The sequence below is a fragment of the Miscanthus floridulus genome, chromosome 6, assembly GCF_019320115.1.
Source record: "Miscanthus floridulus cultivar M001 chromosome 6, ASM1932011v1, whole genome shotgun sequence".
Classification (NCBI taxonomy): Eukaryota; Viridiplantae; Streptophyta; class Magnoliopsida; order Poales; family Poaceae; genus Miscanthus; species Miscanthus floridulus.
In genome coordinates this window covers 91,190,059-91,205,531 of record NC_089585.1, presented here as the reverse complement: position 1 = coordinate 91,205,531, position 15,473 = coordinate 91,190,059, and the positions used below count along the sequence as shown (strand labels likewise).

General features: G+C 50.9%; 1 protein-coding gene across 1 annotated transcript; it reads right to left on the bottom strand.

The window, feature by feature from the left end:
- Positions 1 to 4,743: 4,743 nt before the first annotated feature.
- LOC136458613 (GDSL esterase/lipase At1g28600-like) lies at positions 4,744 to 8,897 on the bottom strand. Its single transcript, XM_066458551.1, has 3 exons — positions 8,295 to 8,897; positions 6,167 to 6,835; positions 4,744 to 5,235 (listed from the first exon to the last, which is right to left on the bottom strand). Exons 1-3 carry the CDS (start codon positions 8,581 to 8,583, stop codon positions 5,024 to 5,026), a joined length of 1,170 nt encoding a protein of 389 aa, XP_066314648.1. The 5' UTR covers positions 8,584 to 8,897; the 3' UTR covers positions 4,744 to 5,023.
- Positions 8,898 to 15,473: the final 6,576 nt, after the last annotated feature.

Sequence of the window (15,473 nt, the reverse complement as noted above, 5' to 3'; positions counted from 1 at the left end):
GAGCTTGAGGTAGGTATAGTTGGGCACTGCCATGAACTTGGCGTAGCACGGTCACCCTAGAATGGCGTGGTAGGCTCCCTCGAACCCGACTACCTCGAAGGTGAGGACTTCCTTGCGGTAGTTGGAGGGGGTGCCGAAGCAGACAGGAAGGTCGATGCGCCCGAGGGGTCGCGTGCGCTTCCCTAGCACGATGCCGTGGAAGGGTGCGACGTCACCTCGGAGCCTTGACCGGTCGATCTCCAAGAGCTCCAGGGTGTTGGCGTAGAGGATGTTGAGGCCGCTGCCTCCGTCCATCAACACTTTGGAGAGTTGGGTGTTGCCAATGATTGGGTCGACGACCAGTGGGTACTGCCCAGGATTCGGAATATGGTCAGGGTGGTCATCTCAATCGAAGGTGATCGCCTCTCGAGACCAGTCGAGGTACTAGGGGGTGGCCACCTTGACCGAGAAGACTTCTCGGCGTTCCCTCTTGCGCTGCCGCGCCGTAAGGAAGGCCGAGGGCCCACCGAAGATCATGAAGGTGTTGCGTACCTCGGGGAACCCGTCGTCCTTGTCTTCGTCCCAGCCACCGGCGCCCTCCTGCTTGGCGTCGTCGTCGAGGAGCCCGAGCTTGGCGTAGTAATGCCGCAGCATGGTGCAATCCTCGAGAGTGTGCTTGACCGGGCCCTGGTGGTAAGGGCAGGGTTTCTTGAGCATGTCGTCGAAGGGCCTGGGGCCTTTGAAGCCTCAGGGGTTCTTGCATTCTGCGGCTGCGACCAGATCAGCCTCTAGGACCTCCTGCTTCCCTAGGAGCCCCTTTTTCTTTCTCTTAGGGAGGTGAGAGGCTGAGGCCTCGGGGGCCTCGTCCCTCCGCTTACCCTTGGTGTCGGTGTCGGGGAAGATGGCTCCGACAGCCTCTTCACCCGAGGTGAAGCTGGTGGCGATGTCGAGAAGCGCGGCAGCAGAGCGCGGCATATTCCGACCTAACTCTCGGACCAAGTCCCAACAAGTGGTGCCGGAGAGGAAAGCTTGGACGATCTCCAAATCGCCGACGCTGGGCAACTCGGTGCATTGTTTGGAGAAGCGCTGGATGAAGTCTCGGAGAGACTCGTCCGGCTTCTGGCGACAGTTCTTAAGATCCTAGGAGTTCCCAGGGCGCACGTATGTGCCCTGGAAGTTCCCGATGAAGATCCTAACCAAGTCGCGCCAGTTGTGGATTTGCGAGGGAGGAAGGTGCTCGAGCCAGGCTCGCGCTGAGTCCGACAGGAGCAAGGGGAGATTGCGGATGATGAGTAGGTCATCGTCCGCGCCACCCAGCTGACAGGCCAGGCGGTAATCGGCAAGCCAGAGCTCCGGGTTGGTCTCGCTGCTGTACTTCACGAGATTGGCCGGCTGCTGGATTCGGGTGGGGAAAAGAGCAGCGCGGATGGCCCTGCTGAAGACCCGAGGGCCTAGCGGTTCAGGGGAAGGACTGCGGTCCTCCCCACTGTCGTAGCGACCGCCTCGGTGTGGGTGGTAGCCCTGAGCGGGCCCCTCGTTGTCGTGGCGTCGTCGCCTGCTGACCACCTCATGGTCTCCCTGCACCTCGCGTCGATTGCCGAGGCGGTCCAGAAGCATGGGGACCCTGTGGGCTATTGGCGCTCGGTCGGGCTCAGGACGAGCTGGGGCTTCCCTCTCCTGCCGAGGTGGCGCCGTGGGTAGGTTCGAGGCATCCCCGTGCCGTCGGGAGGCGGAACTCTCGGCCTGCTGAACCGTAGCGGTCTCCAGAAGATCGCGGAGCTCGCCGCCCCTCCGTGGTAGAAGGCTCGGGCATTGCGCAGACCAGCATTACCGCAGCTGTGACGTTCTGGCTAGCGCGATTGAAGACTCGGGGTTGCTCACTCCCTTCGTCGTCGTGGATGCGGTGATGCACATCGTGGGCCCTCCGTCGGGCTCCCCCGCCTTCGCCGTGGCCTCGCTGTTCTTGTTCGAGAGAGTCTCGAAGCTGCTGCAGAAGGAGTTGGTCTTGTTCGACCTTGGCCTAGAGCTCATGGAGCTGCTCTAGGTCTGGGTGTTGAGGTCGTGCAAGAGCGACGTTCTCATTTCGTGCGGCCGGCAGGGCAATGCGTGGGGGCGTGGCGGTGCCCGCCCCTGGACGAAGCGGGGAACGGCTACCTGCCCCCTCATCCTCTTCGCCGGCCCTCGGCATCCTGAGCCCGATGTGAAAACACTCGCGAGTGGGGTCGTAAGTGCCTTCGTCGTCGGAGTCGGAGTAGCCGAGGCAGTAGTCGCTTGCGGCCAAGAACTGGCGCAAAGCCCCAGGGTCGTGGAGTCCGGAGAAATCCACTCCGAGCCATGCCTCGTCCTCATCCGAGGGGTCGGCGTGGGTGCTCAGGTCGAGAGCGAAGCGCTGGCGACGTTCCGAGGGATCCTCGTGAGCGGCAGCGTAAGCGTAGGTGTAAGAGGTGGCGGCATTTCTCAACCCAAAGGGGTATGGGGATGGTGTCGTCGCCTAATTCTGCTCCGCCGAGGTCAGTTCTTCAGGGAGTGGTGGAGCGGAGCTTGATGACTGGGCATCGCCGCGCGTCACCGGTGATTTTCCTTTGTCCAAGCTCAGGCTAGACAGGTCCCCAGCCAGGGACTCTGTGCCAACAGCTGGTCGTAGGATATCGGCGGGGAGTGGCGCGCCGCCCCGGGTTCGCGTAGCACCGAGGTGGCCTTGCTCGCGTCGTGCCTGGTGAGCGCGGCGAGAGCGGCCGCCCGGGTGCCGCCTGCGCATGGGCTACCGGTGCGTAACTTCATCGTCGGACGGTGGGGCTCGAGGTGTGAGGAGTACCATGTCGTACTCATGCCCTAGAGACATGAACTCTAGGCTCCCAAACCAAACTACGGTGCCGAGACGCAATGGTCATACGGGGTCTGCCATCCGGAACCTGCTGGGATGACGAAACTGACACGCAGAGACCCCTACCGGGCGCGCCAACTGTCGGTGTTTCGGACCGGGGGGTCCTCAACCGACTAGTGAATTTGTTCTGCGTGCTCCCGATTCCGGATGGTGATGCAAAGAGACACAAGATTTATACTGGTTCGGGCAATCGGTGCCCTACGTCCAGTCTGAGAGATCGAACTTGTATTCCTTGCAACGAAGTGCTCGTAGTAGGGGGTTACAAGCTAAGGGAGAGAAGGAGCTAGTCCCAGGTCTCAGCAGGGTGTCGTGTGGGCCGTCTGAGACGTTGCTCTCAAGCGGCTGGAATATGTGCGCGTGTGTTACCTCGTCCCCCCCTCTAAGTGGCCCAAGTCCTCTCCTTTTATAGTTGAAGGGAGGACAAGGACCGTACATGCATTACTATGCGGCGTCGTGCCAATAGGGGTGGCACGTCCGAGCCCTGTGGCCTGTTTCTGTGGCGGCGTGGTCGTAGGAGTGGTCCGTCCTTGGAGTACTGGGGCGGCGTGGTTGTCCCATCAGATCCTGTGCGTCGTGGGAGCCCGGGAATGCCTCGGAGTGGACACGGCGGCGAACGTGCAAGCCACTGTGGACGGACTGTGCGCGAGACCGGGACTTAGTTGGTGCCGAGGCTTGCACTGCAGTGGGGAGGTCTCGGCAGGCACGAACCCCAAGATCGCCGAGGCCCTGGTGTACAGTGCCGAGGCCTTGAGCGAGCGGTTGATCGTGGGTACAGCGTTAGGACACAGTGGCCGGTAATCCCCGTCGTTCCCTGTCCCAGCCGGTATGGCGCGGATCGTGGACACAGTGTTAGGACACAGTGGCCGGTAATCCCCGCTATGCCCTGTCCCGGCCGGTATGGCGCTGATGCGACCTCGGGTCGCGTCGGCCATTCTGTGGCGTTAAGCCACCGTCCGGCTGAGATTGCGGGAGTGGTTGAAGTATTAATGAGACGTGACGTGCTGTCGGGAGGTTGACCGAGGCGGGGGGCGACGGGCTACGGACGAGCCGGCCTCGAGCGACACGGAGAATGAGGCCTCGCGCGAGACAGAGATCAGGCTCCTTACCGAGGCCTCGCGCGAGAGGCCTCGCGCGATACGGAGAATGCACCTCCTGCCGAGGCCTTCTGTGGAGAGCCTCGGGCGAGGCGGAGACGGCGTTTCCTGCCGAGACCTTCCTGGGGAGCCTCGCACGAAGCGAAGTTTGCGTGAGGATGCTGAGACCTCCTGTTCGAGGCTCGAGACGAGGAGGTGGAGGACCCAGTAGGCTCGGTCGTGGCGGATGAGGGACCCACGACTTACCTTCTAATTTTTATTTTATTTTTTAGATTGGACTTTAGCGACCCTTTCGATGTTTGCTTGGGGTACCCCGTTCTGAGGTACCCGACACCTCTCCTCTTCAAAACAGCTATGGCAAAAATTCTTGGACAGGCTCTAGGGGGCTCTATGGAATCAACGACGGTAGGGGGGCTTGAGCGCCCCTCGCCTCACGCGCGCGCTAGATCCGCCACTGATTGTTGTTTATACAAATCCAGTTGCATTGTTACTTCAGTGCTTCATGTGTATACTACTGACATGGCTCCTGAATGGTGGTGGTTGTTTATACAGACCCAATTGCATTCTCACTTCAGTGCTTCCTGCAAGTGTATACTATTGGCACGGCAAGGAACATACCAGGTTGGAGAGAATTGTGAGGATACGCCACCACCTGAATTCAGGAGCATGCAATGGCTCACAAAAATGTCGTGAGCGCAACCAAGAACCATGCAACATGGTCGTGTTGTCTAGCTCCTAACAAACAGCAAGAATGATCTTCTCATGCGTAAAATAAGACTTTGGAGTGAATGGCTGTTGTTGCAATGATGTTCCGGAGGAAAAGGGGTGGCAGGACCATAACAATAATGTTTATACAAACCCAATTATCACTTCAATGCTTCGTGTGTATGCTATTGAAATATGTCAACCTCACCTGTATTCTGAAACAAAGCTATTGCACCGTCCTTAAAAATTCATAAGTGTAATTCAGATGTTACCACTCTAAGCTGATAATTATGAATCTTCTAAGGATCATCAGAGGACGACCATCCAAGCAGATCAGGCTGATGTTGTCTGATTGATGTTCTCATGTGGTGGGAGGGCAAGTCTCGGCGAGAGGAAGAGGGGACGCGTACGGCCCGTGCAGCACCCCGTCGGCGATCACCTTGTACACCGCCTCCGTCGGGTGCGTCCCGTCCCAAGACCCGTACGTGGACGGGTCCTTGCAGACGGAGCACCCGGGCATGCCACACGGCACGGTCTGGTTCCCGCAGCAAGTCCGCAGAGCGTTTGTGAACCCTGCAAGTAGTCAATCACCTGGTCAGCTATTCACTCTGTTCGTTGGTTTCTGGACTGGTTTGAACTGGTTGGTGCTAGTTCGTTGTAAGAGAAAAACACCGTTGGCTGATTGGTTTGGGCTGGCTAAAACCAACAAACGAACAGGTTGATTGCCTGATCAGTGTGGATTTTCAACCTGACTTTGCTGGGATTTCAACTGATTTTCTTTCGAGGAAATGGGACCTCAGCTGATGAGTCATCATGACCTATGGAGCTACGGCACTTGCAACAAAGCTACCAGTCAGCTATCCTGGGCTGACACTTTGGATAATACTAGCCAAGTTAAGATCTGTACCAGGCCCAAAAACCATAGGCAGCGCCCAGCTGGTCGCGACGGGCCATTTGTTGCACGCTCGTGAACCCATGATGGCCTTTGGCGTTTGTTGGCTCATGCAGCTGGTGGCCACACAACCACAACTGGTGCCGGGCCCGGGCCATGTACGCGCATAGCCTTTTAGCCATAATTGCCCATCTCCCTCCCTATCACCGCTGTGGCCTGTGGAAGGAAGACGAAGACTCGCTGTGCTTTGTTGCCGGCCCGACCGTGCTTCCAATGCAAAAGGGGCCTACTTGCCACGCGATCCGACAAGAGGTGCCTCGTTGTTTGGTGCGGCGTCGCCGTCGCAGCAGCAAACAGAGCCTCAACCTCCACCTCCAGCCGTGGCTTGTCGTAAATGATCGTAAATTTCCAGCCGAAACAATATTTTTCTCTCACACAAACCAACCAACAGTGCTTCTTCACGAACCAGCAACGATACGAACAGCAAACAGAGCCATGGACGTCGCTCGACGCAGCATGGCCTATGCCTATGGTGGGCAGCAGCAGCAGCACGGCGGCGCGCGCAGTTCTACACATGAGTAGTTGTTGTGTACGGGCGTCAGCGTCACGTACCTAGCTTCCCGGGGGCCTGGAAGATGCTCATCGTGGCCTCGTACCAGTCGGCATAGACGATGGTGACGTCCGGGTGCAGGCGGCGGAGCTTGTCGAGGCGGGCGGTGAGCACCCGGTTGTGGTACTGGGCGAAGCGGTTGAACCAGGCGAGGCAGCCCGTGGCGGGGTCGTAGTCCCACCACCCGCCGTTGGCGCGGAATCGCTGCAGGTAGAGCGGCGTGCAGCCGAAGGGCAGGTTCCCGGGCACCACGAAGGCGCGCGCCCCCAGCGCGATGAGCTCCTCCATGGCGCCCGCCAGCTTGTCCACCACGGCCGGCACGAACCGGCGCACCTCGTCCCGCGGCACGCCCTGCGAGAAGGCGAAGTTGTAGTCGTTCCCTCCGATCTCGCCCAGCGCCACTAGCGCGCCGCTCAGCAGGGCGGCGGCGCTGCCGTTCTGCTGCGCCGCCGCTGCCGGGGCCGCCGCCTGCACGAGCTCGCGGAGGTGGGTCCTGAACCAGAGCATCTGCGTGTCCAGCGAGAAGGGCCTGATGTCCATGCCGTTGCCCGCGAAGAAGGAGCCGTTGTTGGCGGTGGCCGAGATGATGGCGAAGTTGGCGCCGCTCTGGAAGTCCCCGGGCGCCGTGCCCGCCTGGATCGCCATCACCTTCGCCAGCCCGAACTCTTCCGCTGCATTGCATTGCATGCAACCCAAGCATTAGTTATTACTGCCTGTACATGCATGGCGTGGAGACGATCATGCGTGCATGGCTTTGCTTTACAAGGGCAGTGTTCGGCTGAGCACGAAGTTGGGTTTATTTTTTAGCTGGGACAGTATTTTTCTCTCACGACAAATCAGCAAGAACAGTGTTTTTTTCATAGAGGTCATGTTCGCTTCTTTTATAATCCGTATTTTTCAGTTTGTTTTTTCAGCCGGAACAGTATTTTCCTTTCCAACAAATCATGCGGAACACGTTTCGGTTTGTTTTTTCAGCGAAACGAACCGGGCGAAAAAAAATTTGCTTTCCGTGACTACTCGGCGCTTCAAAAAGCGCGGCGCACGAACTATTAGAAAGTAGCAATAGCCATAATAAAAGGCAGGTAAACTGTAGCCTTCACCTGGTGCTGGCGCTGGTGCTGCTGCAAATTTTGGAAATGTCTAGGAAAGCATGGGCCAATGATTTGCATGTTGCAAACCCTGCAACGCAACACCTTTCAAGTCTGTGATGGGTTATCGTCTTGGACGGAACCAAGTTCTTCCTCCTGTGGAGGAAGACCGGTACCTGGCTCTGTTTCTTTAGGTGACTAGGGGACTACTCTTAATTCGATCAATGTGCACAGATCGACGCTCATAAACACGCACAGTTTAAGGGACCATGGATGCCGCTAATCCTAATTTAAAGCGCGCAGCTGTACTACTACTGAGTACCGACGCAAGCGCACACATTTTACGACTCTTGTACCTGGACAGGACAGGACTCGCTCGCGCAAGCTTAATTAAGGTGCAACAAGCGCCCACACACTCTCTTCACCAAAAGCAAACTGAACTGGCACTCAGACAACGTTCTGGAGTTCTAGTTCATAAATATTAGATGGAGAATCAAATCAAATCAAGACCAACCTAATCATTAAGCTTTCTATCTACTTTTGCCGTTACCAATACACAGCCACACAGGACACAACCAGTCTGTACTCTGTACTGCCCTGTTATGTAGTTAGCTGCCTAGGTTTGTAAACAGTCTTTGCCACGGAAGAACACTACGCGTGAGTGTGGAGTTGTCGACCAAATTCAGAAGCCACTTCAATCAGGAATTACCAATAAAGGGCGAAAGAACAGTTACTTGTATTGTATGGGGTCTAGCAGATGCTCATTTGGCCTTGTTTCTGTTCATTTGAGCGCACCAGCAATGAGTTCAGACTTCAGACATACATTCTATTTCTTTCATTAGGAAGTATAAACCCATGCACATTGAGGCAATCCGTAAAGGTCGCCTATCATTTTGCTTCACTGAAGAATAACAGGACGGCAATTTGGGGTCGATACTGACATATCTTTTGAACACAGAATGGGTTGAGGCAGAGAAACCAACGTATACTAATAACTAGGAAAAAGACTCAATCAAGAATCAAACGAAGGCAGCTTGCTCACCGATGAAGTCGATGACGAGGCGTCCGTCGCTGGCGCGGCCAGTAGGTTTGCCGAAGAACGTCCTCCCGTAGGGCGGAGCGCCGTAGGGGCTGTGGCTGGTGGCCGTCAGGTGGACGTAGTTGCCCGTGTCTGTCAGCGAGTCGCCGAAGCTGAAGATGCGCGTGTAGCAGCCGAGCACCGGCGAGCCGCTGCTTCCGATGACAGCCAGGAGCGACAGAGACCACCACGCCGCCAGCGCTGCCAGCGAGGAGGAGCAAGGGCCCCCCGGCAGCAGCAGGCTCATGGTCATGGTGAGGAGGCACTTGCTAGTTGCGAGTGAGTGTCAAGTGTCTGAAGCAAGCAGCAGACGCAGAGAGGGAGCTGATGGATATATATATATGTCTGTGGCGAGCTCCACACACCATAAATTGGGGCATGGATGCCAGGTAGTCGTCCAAGGATTCCAAGGACACAATCTAATCAACAAGGTAGCGGAAGACACAGCACTGTGCCTCTGTGCCGTACATAAAAAAAAGAGCCATGCCTGTGAATCACACTACCTGAACTTCTTTTCCTTCTGAACATTCCTGACTTCCTGTGCATTGCACAACAATACGAGTCATCTCCTCTTCATTTTTACCAGCACGATGTCCATGACCATGAGCCAACAGAACATATCATGCAGCGCCGAGAGCGTCCACCCATGTCGCTCGCATGAAAAGACCGCATGAGTTGTGCGTACATGGAACCGCTGGGCCCTGAAAGAACAGCATCGGAAAACTGGACAGAAGAGCATGAATGCGTGACGCGGATCTGCTGTCGTCCATGAGATTGGTAGCCCATGGACTCTAGCACTTTCCCTCGCCTCTCTATCTTGTTTCTGTCCGCGCAAAGAGGTTAACACCGCGATGTGTGTGTGCGACTGGGTGCTAATGAAATCGGCAGCTCTTGCAGTTCGTTGTCAGTTTTCTAGTCTCCTGAGCTAAACGGCATGTGCGGAGTCGTTTTCAGTGAAATGGTGCTAGATTCTCTGCGCGAACATTTCCTGGAGGTGGGATGGACTTTATTCTTTTGTAGGAAATGGGGAGAAATATAAGGTTTGCAGGGAAGTGCCCCAAACTCATGAGCTAACTGTGAATATCTTCAATGCAAACTTCCTCACCAATTTAGCAGGAGTTACTTTTTGTGTGGAAGGTTTATGCATAGTTTCAACTACACTTTCGTCATCTCTGCTATTGCTTTTTACAAAATTATTAGGCTCATTTTTTTTAGATTATGATAGAAACATTCGAGCCTTCACATTCACAGGTGAATGGTTATGGCCAACAATACAAGACGACAGGTACGGTAGAAACAAGATCCCAACAGTTTCTCAAACGCACCCAACACAAGTTTCAGATTTTTAGCCTCCTCTAGGTTGTCCTCGAGAAACAAGATCGTACCGTTTGCGTACTGTAGAATGGATAACCCATCGTCTACCAAATTATGTACTAGACCCCTAAACTGGAAATTGTTCTTTGCTCTCGAAACGAGGATAGCCAACATATTAGCTACCAGATTAAAAAGGGTAGGCGAGAGGGGACCCCTCTGTCTAATTCCTTTCCTGGTCTGAAAAGATCAACAAAAACCTCTCACTAGAATTCAAACCCTAGGCTAGACCGGAGAGAGGAAAACTGAACCGTGGAACCCCGGGGCACGAGTACTGTTCACGGGTACTGTTCACACGTGAATAGTAACTCGCCGAGAGTCCAAAACGTTTCTCCTTCTCAACCCTAGGTGCCACATATTTATATCTCCAAAGGGTGGCACGACCTATTTTCACATAACCCCCTACGCTAAATAAATCCAACGTAAGGGCGTAAATTCCAATTACGTCCTCCATGGCAAATTCCGCGATGTCTGCGATCCCTCCATCTCCGCGATGTGATCCTCGCGATGTCGCCGCACGACCATCCGAAATCGTATCGCGATCGCCAGAATTTTCCATCTTCGGCCAACGCCTGCCGCACGGGCGTCCCGGTACGATGCATGGCTTTGTGGCTCAACCAGCGAACCCCGGATTTTGTGGCATAATTCGGAAACCTCCCTCGACGTCCTCCCGCCATGTAGCCAGGTACACCAATTTCCTCATTCACTTTAATCCCCACGCTCCCTCTGTTAACCACCTTCTCAGTCCATTTACACCAGATCAGTGAGAAGCTCTTCGTCCTGAGAGTTTGTTGCCCATGTGTACCTTCTCACTAGTGCTTAGAAGCAAGGGGCTGTGCTCCGAAATTTCCCTATTCAATGCATCAACAGTGTGAAGGGGAAATTTTTGCTCCAGCTCCACGCTGGCAAGCACCCTGTCTAACTTTTCATAAGTTGGTTCACTTTTGGAGTTGGCCCAAGTAAAATTTCTCCATGACATTTTGATGTCTCTTAGATCCAAGCCATCTATAATTGCATTAAATAAAAAGGGCGTCAAACTTATTATTATTTTTCTCACATGGATTTCTGATAATATTAAAGTCTCCACCGACTTTTCTGCACGCCTGAACTAACTCGGTCATAATTTTTTCTTTAAACTCAAGCTGTGCAGCTCCATAAAAACCACTAAACACCAATGAATAGGCTCATGCCGGTATGATGCAATATTAGTCGTCGTCCGTAGATTCTTCTATATATATAGCAACAATGATGGTTAAGGTTAATCAGGCTCATAAATGCTCGATTGGTCAGTCGATGGGTAGCATGGTGACAAGGGCGCCATCAACTTCAGTTTTGATTTAAGGTTAGTGATCGTTGGGGTCAATGCAGAGTGGAGAAGTATGCTAGCTACATGTTATAGGCTAGTAGTGTGTCAGAAATGAAGCCAGGACAATGACTTGGGCCATGCACACACACTACTACCCAAAAAAAAAAGTTCATAGCAACGGGATACTTTTTTTTTGAGGGGCGTCCGTTGATGGAGCCGCCCTACAGTGGGCATGCTCGGGATCCACGAGACCAGTCGCCCCTACAAATAGAACAATAGGAGCGGTTGGTGATATGAGCCGCCCCTACAAATAGAACAGTAGGAGCGGCTGGTGATACGAGCCGTTGTAAGGGCGGCTCACTCACCAGCCGTCCTCGGTGTTGCGATTTATAGGTGCGGCTCAATCACCAGCCGTCCCTATAAATGCCCCACGTATAAATATCTGTGATTTGTAGGGGCGGTTCAATCACTAGCTGCCCCTACAAATGATCCACGTATAAATGCCTGCATCCTCTTCTTTCTCCTCGGGTCACTCACTCCAATCCGTGAAAAAAGATAGGGAGGCCTTGGGCACCTATCAAAAATTGCTCTATTAAGGGAAGAAGGTTTTGGTCTCAAGTCCTTTAGTGGAGAGGTTGTAGAAGGTAAGAAAATGCTATTCCACATTTTTTTAAGTTTTAATGGTTAGTTAGTGAGTAATTAGAGTTTTGCTTTTCTCTCTTTTATGGTGCTTGAGCTACTTATGAAGCAAATTAGACCCAAGTTTTGAATGTACTAGGGTAAATTAGGCAGGGGAACAAGATCGTACCCTTATTTAGTCCATGTTTCTTGATTTTAGTGAATAATTAGTTAGTTTTATGGATGTTTCATGTGCATGTAGATCTAGATTTAGGGTTTGGTTTTTTATTAATTTTGTTTTTGTAAATTTATGTTTGATGAAATTGGACTAGGGTTTGCATGAAAGATATTGGGTAAAATATAATTGTTGCTAATTATTATCTTTGAAATTGTTTATTGTAATAAACAAATATGTATTTTAATTATTTATGAATAAATGGGCCCTTAATTAAGTTTCCTCTACCATGGTGTGTTTGTATGCTTCATGTAATTATATTTGATTTATATTCATATATATATATATATAAATGAATAAGTAGTCCTTTAATGTTTATTTTGTTGTTGTTGTAAAAGATGGAGTAGAGAAACTCTTCGATGTATGGTTCGTTAAGGTTCAAGGCAGGTTTCCGTGAAGAGGTGAATAAATTTATTAAAGCTGCAAAGAAGCATGCAACGACGTTGACAGAGAATAAGGATACAATTATTTGTCCCTATAAAGATTGCAAGAACCGTATGGCATGGACAGATGTGACTATCATCAGATCACATTTGATTATGCAAGGATTTATTGAGGACTACACAGTGTGGATTCATCATGGTGAAATAGTTATTGTTAATGACGATGAGGAGGAGGAATACAACGATGAAACCCTAGAATCACTGTCCCAATATTCAGCAGAGCACGAATGGATCCCAAGTTTGGCAATGAATAAGGTGGTGATGTTGGTGGTTGGGATGGTAACGACGAAGGTGGTGCCAATAATGATGGCGGAGCACGTGTTGGGAATGAAGATGATTTGGAGGACATGATTCGAGCCTTTGGATCAGAGATTTTACTAAAGAGTCCGAAAGGTCTAGAAAATTTGAAAAGTGTGACAAAAGCATCGAAGAAGACTGGGTATGGTGTTGAAAAGGGTTGTCCAACACATTAGACATTGCTACATTTTGTGCTTGAGCTACTCATTCTGAAGGGTAAGTATGGCTGGTTAGACTGTAGTTTCAATGATCTATTGCGTCTCCTGTCATGGGTGCTGCCACAACCAAACTCAGTTCCCGCGAACACATACCAAGCGAAGAAGGTCATAAGTCCATTGACAATGAGGGTTAAAAAATCCATGCATGCCCCAACCTCTGTATCCTTTTTCGTGCCGAAATGTTCAAGTCACTAGATAAATATCCCTGGTGTAGGGCCAGTCAGTACAAGAACAATGACCTTTACGGTGGGGACGAAGTCTCCATAGGAAAAAAGAGGAATAAGAAGGGTACAAAAAGGTGGTACAATAATCTCAGCCCCTAGAGGACACTCTATTAGGCAACAATACAAAGCAGAGAAGAATTCCTGCCTAGGTAATGTAGTACCTGCCAGTGACCGATCACTTGAGACGTATCTTCCTAAACCCTAAAGAAGCCGCACTCATGACATGGTGGGATGATGGGCGCAAGGTGGATGATGATAAGATTGCACACCTAGCTGATTGTAGTCAGTGGCAAAGGATCGATGAGAAGCACAAAGAATTCAGTGATGACCCAAGAAATATACGGTTTGGCTTGAGCACCGATGGAATGGATCCCTTCAATGAGAGGATGAGCGACCACAACACTTGGCCAGTGGTCTTGACCATGTACAACATCCCAACATGGTTGTGTCAGAAGAGAAAGTAACTTCTCCTCACTATTCTTATTTCTAGCCCTAAACAACCAGACATTGATATAGACATGTTCCTCGAGCCTTTGATGTAAGAAATGGAGAGGCTATGGAGGCATGGGGAGCCGATGTATGATGTGTTCCAAACGGAGGACTTCATATGTAGAGCAATAATATTTGTTACTACCATAGATTACCCCGCACTGTTTGCTTTGTCTGGACAGATCAAAGAGAAGACATGATGCTTAGTTTGCTTGGATGGTACTACATGGATGTTCCTGGATGCATCCAAAAAGATAGTTTACCTAAGGAATCGACGCTTCTTAAAGACAAGTGACAAGTACCACAACAAATTATTCTTTAGATTTTATGACAACATCCCGGAGATTGACCCCCCTCTGGAGAGACGTCATAACGGAGAACACGTGTATAGAATGGTAAAAAACATACGCGTCGTCTATGGAAAGAAGAATCTGGATGGGACAAACAGAGATAGAAGCACACCTCCTATCAAAGGCATACCTTTCAAGAAACAATCGATCTTCTTTCAGTATCTGCCTTATTGGCCAGACTTGGAGGTCCTCCATGCCATTGATGCTATGCACATGCAGAAGAATGTCTTTGAGAGTCTCATTGCTACCTTGATGGACACATGCAAGTCAAAGGATGATCTAAAATCATGGAAAGACATGGTGCAGCTAAACGTGATGCCACAACTTCACTCGGTATCTGAGGCTAATGGAAAATACACTCTGCCCGCAGCATGCTTCAACCTAACACAAGAAGAGAAGAGAGCTATATGTACTTTTCTGAGGGGGGCCAAAGTCCCGACTGGATTTTCAGTGAATGTGAAGAAGCTAGTGTCGATGAAGGACTTATCAATAACACACTATAAGGCTCATGATTGTCATGTGATGCATACAGTGTTTCTACCTATTGTAATCAGGGCTATAAAGCCAGAGTTTCTGAAAATGGCCATCACCCGCATATGCTACTTCTTTTCGAAGATCTCACAGAAGATGATTGGCAGGAAAGAGCTGAGTGGCCTACATGAATTTATGGTGGAGACATAAAACAATTAGAGATGTGTTTGCCTCCTACTTTTTTTGATATAATGCCACATCTCATGATTCACATGATTCATCAGATACAGGCGCTGGGCCCTTGCTACTTGCATGAAATGTGGTCCTACGAGTGGTTCATGTTGGTTCCAAACCGATACATGCATAATCGAGCATACCCAGAGGGATCCATGATAGAGGGTTATAGTACTAAAGAAGTCATCGAGTGCTGTCAAGAGTACCTAAAATTACAGAAAATGATTGATAAACCCGATTCTCGTCACAAGAGTAGGCTGGCTGGGAAGGGCACCAGTGATAGAAAAGTGTTCATCGACTATGATTATAAAGAAGTGAGTCAGGCACATTACAATATCTTGCAGAGTACACAACTGATGTAACCGTACATTGATGAACACTTGACTATCATTATGATGGAGAGAAATGGTTGTTCAGATGATTGAGTCATGAAACAACATAAACAATGACTAACTATATAGTTGAAGGACCAAAATATACCACCTAAAGAAACTATAGACTCTATTACCATCATTAGGTTGGTGAAGGGGCCATCGAGACAAGTGACATCTTGGAAAGCTTATGACATCAATGGGTACACATACTATACCCACGCAAAGGATAGTAAATATATGAACCAAAATAGCGGCGTTCGAATAGAAGCTCTCGATAGAGTGGGGTGAAAGATCCAATACTTTAGCATTATTGAAGAGATATGGAAACTTGACTATGGAAGGGATATAACGGTGGCCCTATTTCGATGTCGCTAGATCAAACAACACCAACTGAATGAGATTGGATTGAGAGTCCTGTACCTCAAGAATCTAGGCTACCAAGATGATCCTTGGGTGCTCGCTTCACGTATCGCACAAGTTTTCTTTATGCCTAACCCACAAAGTAACCTCCCC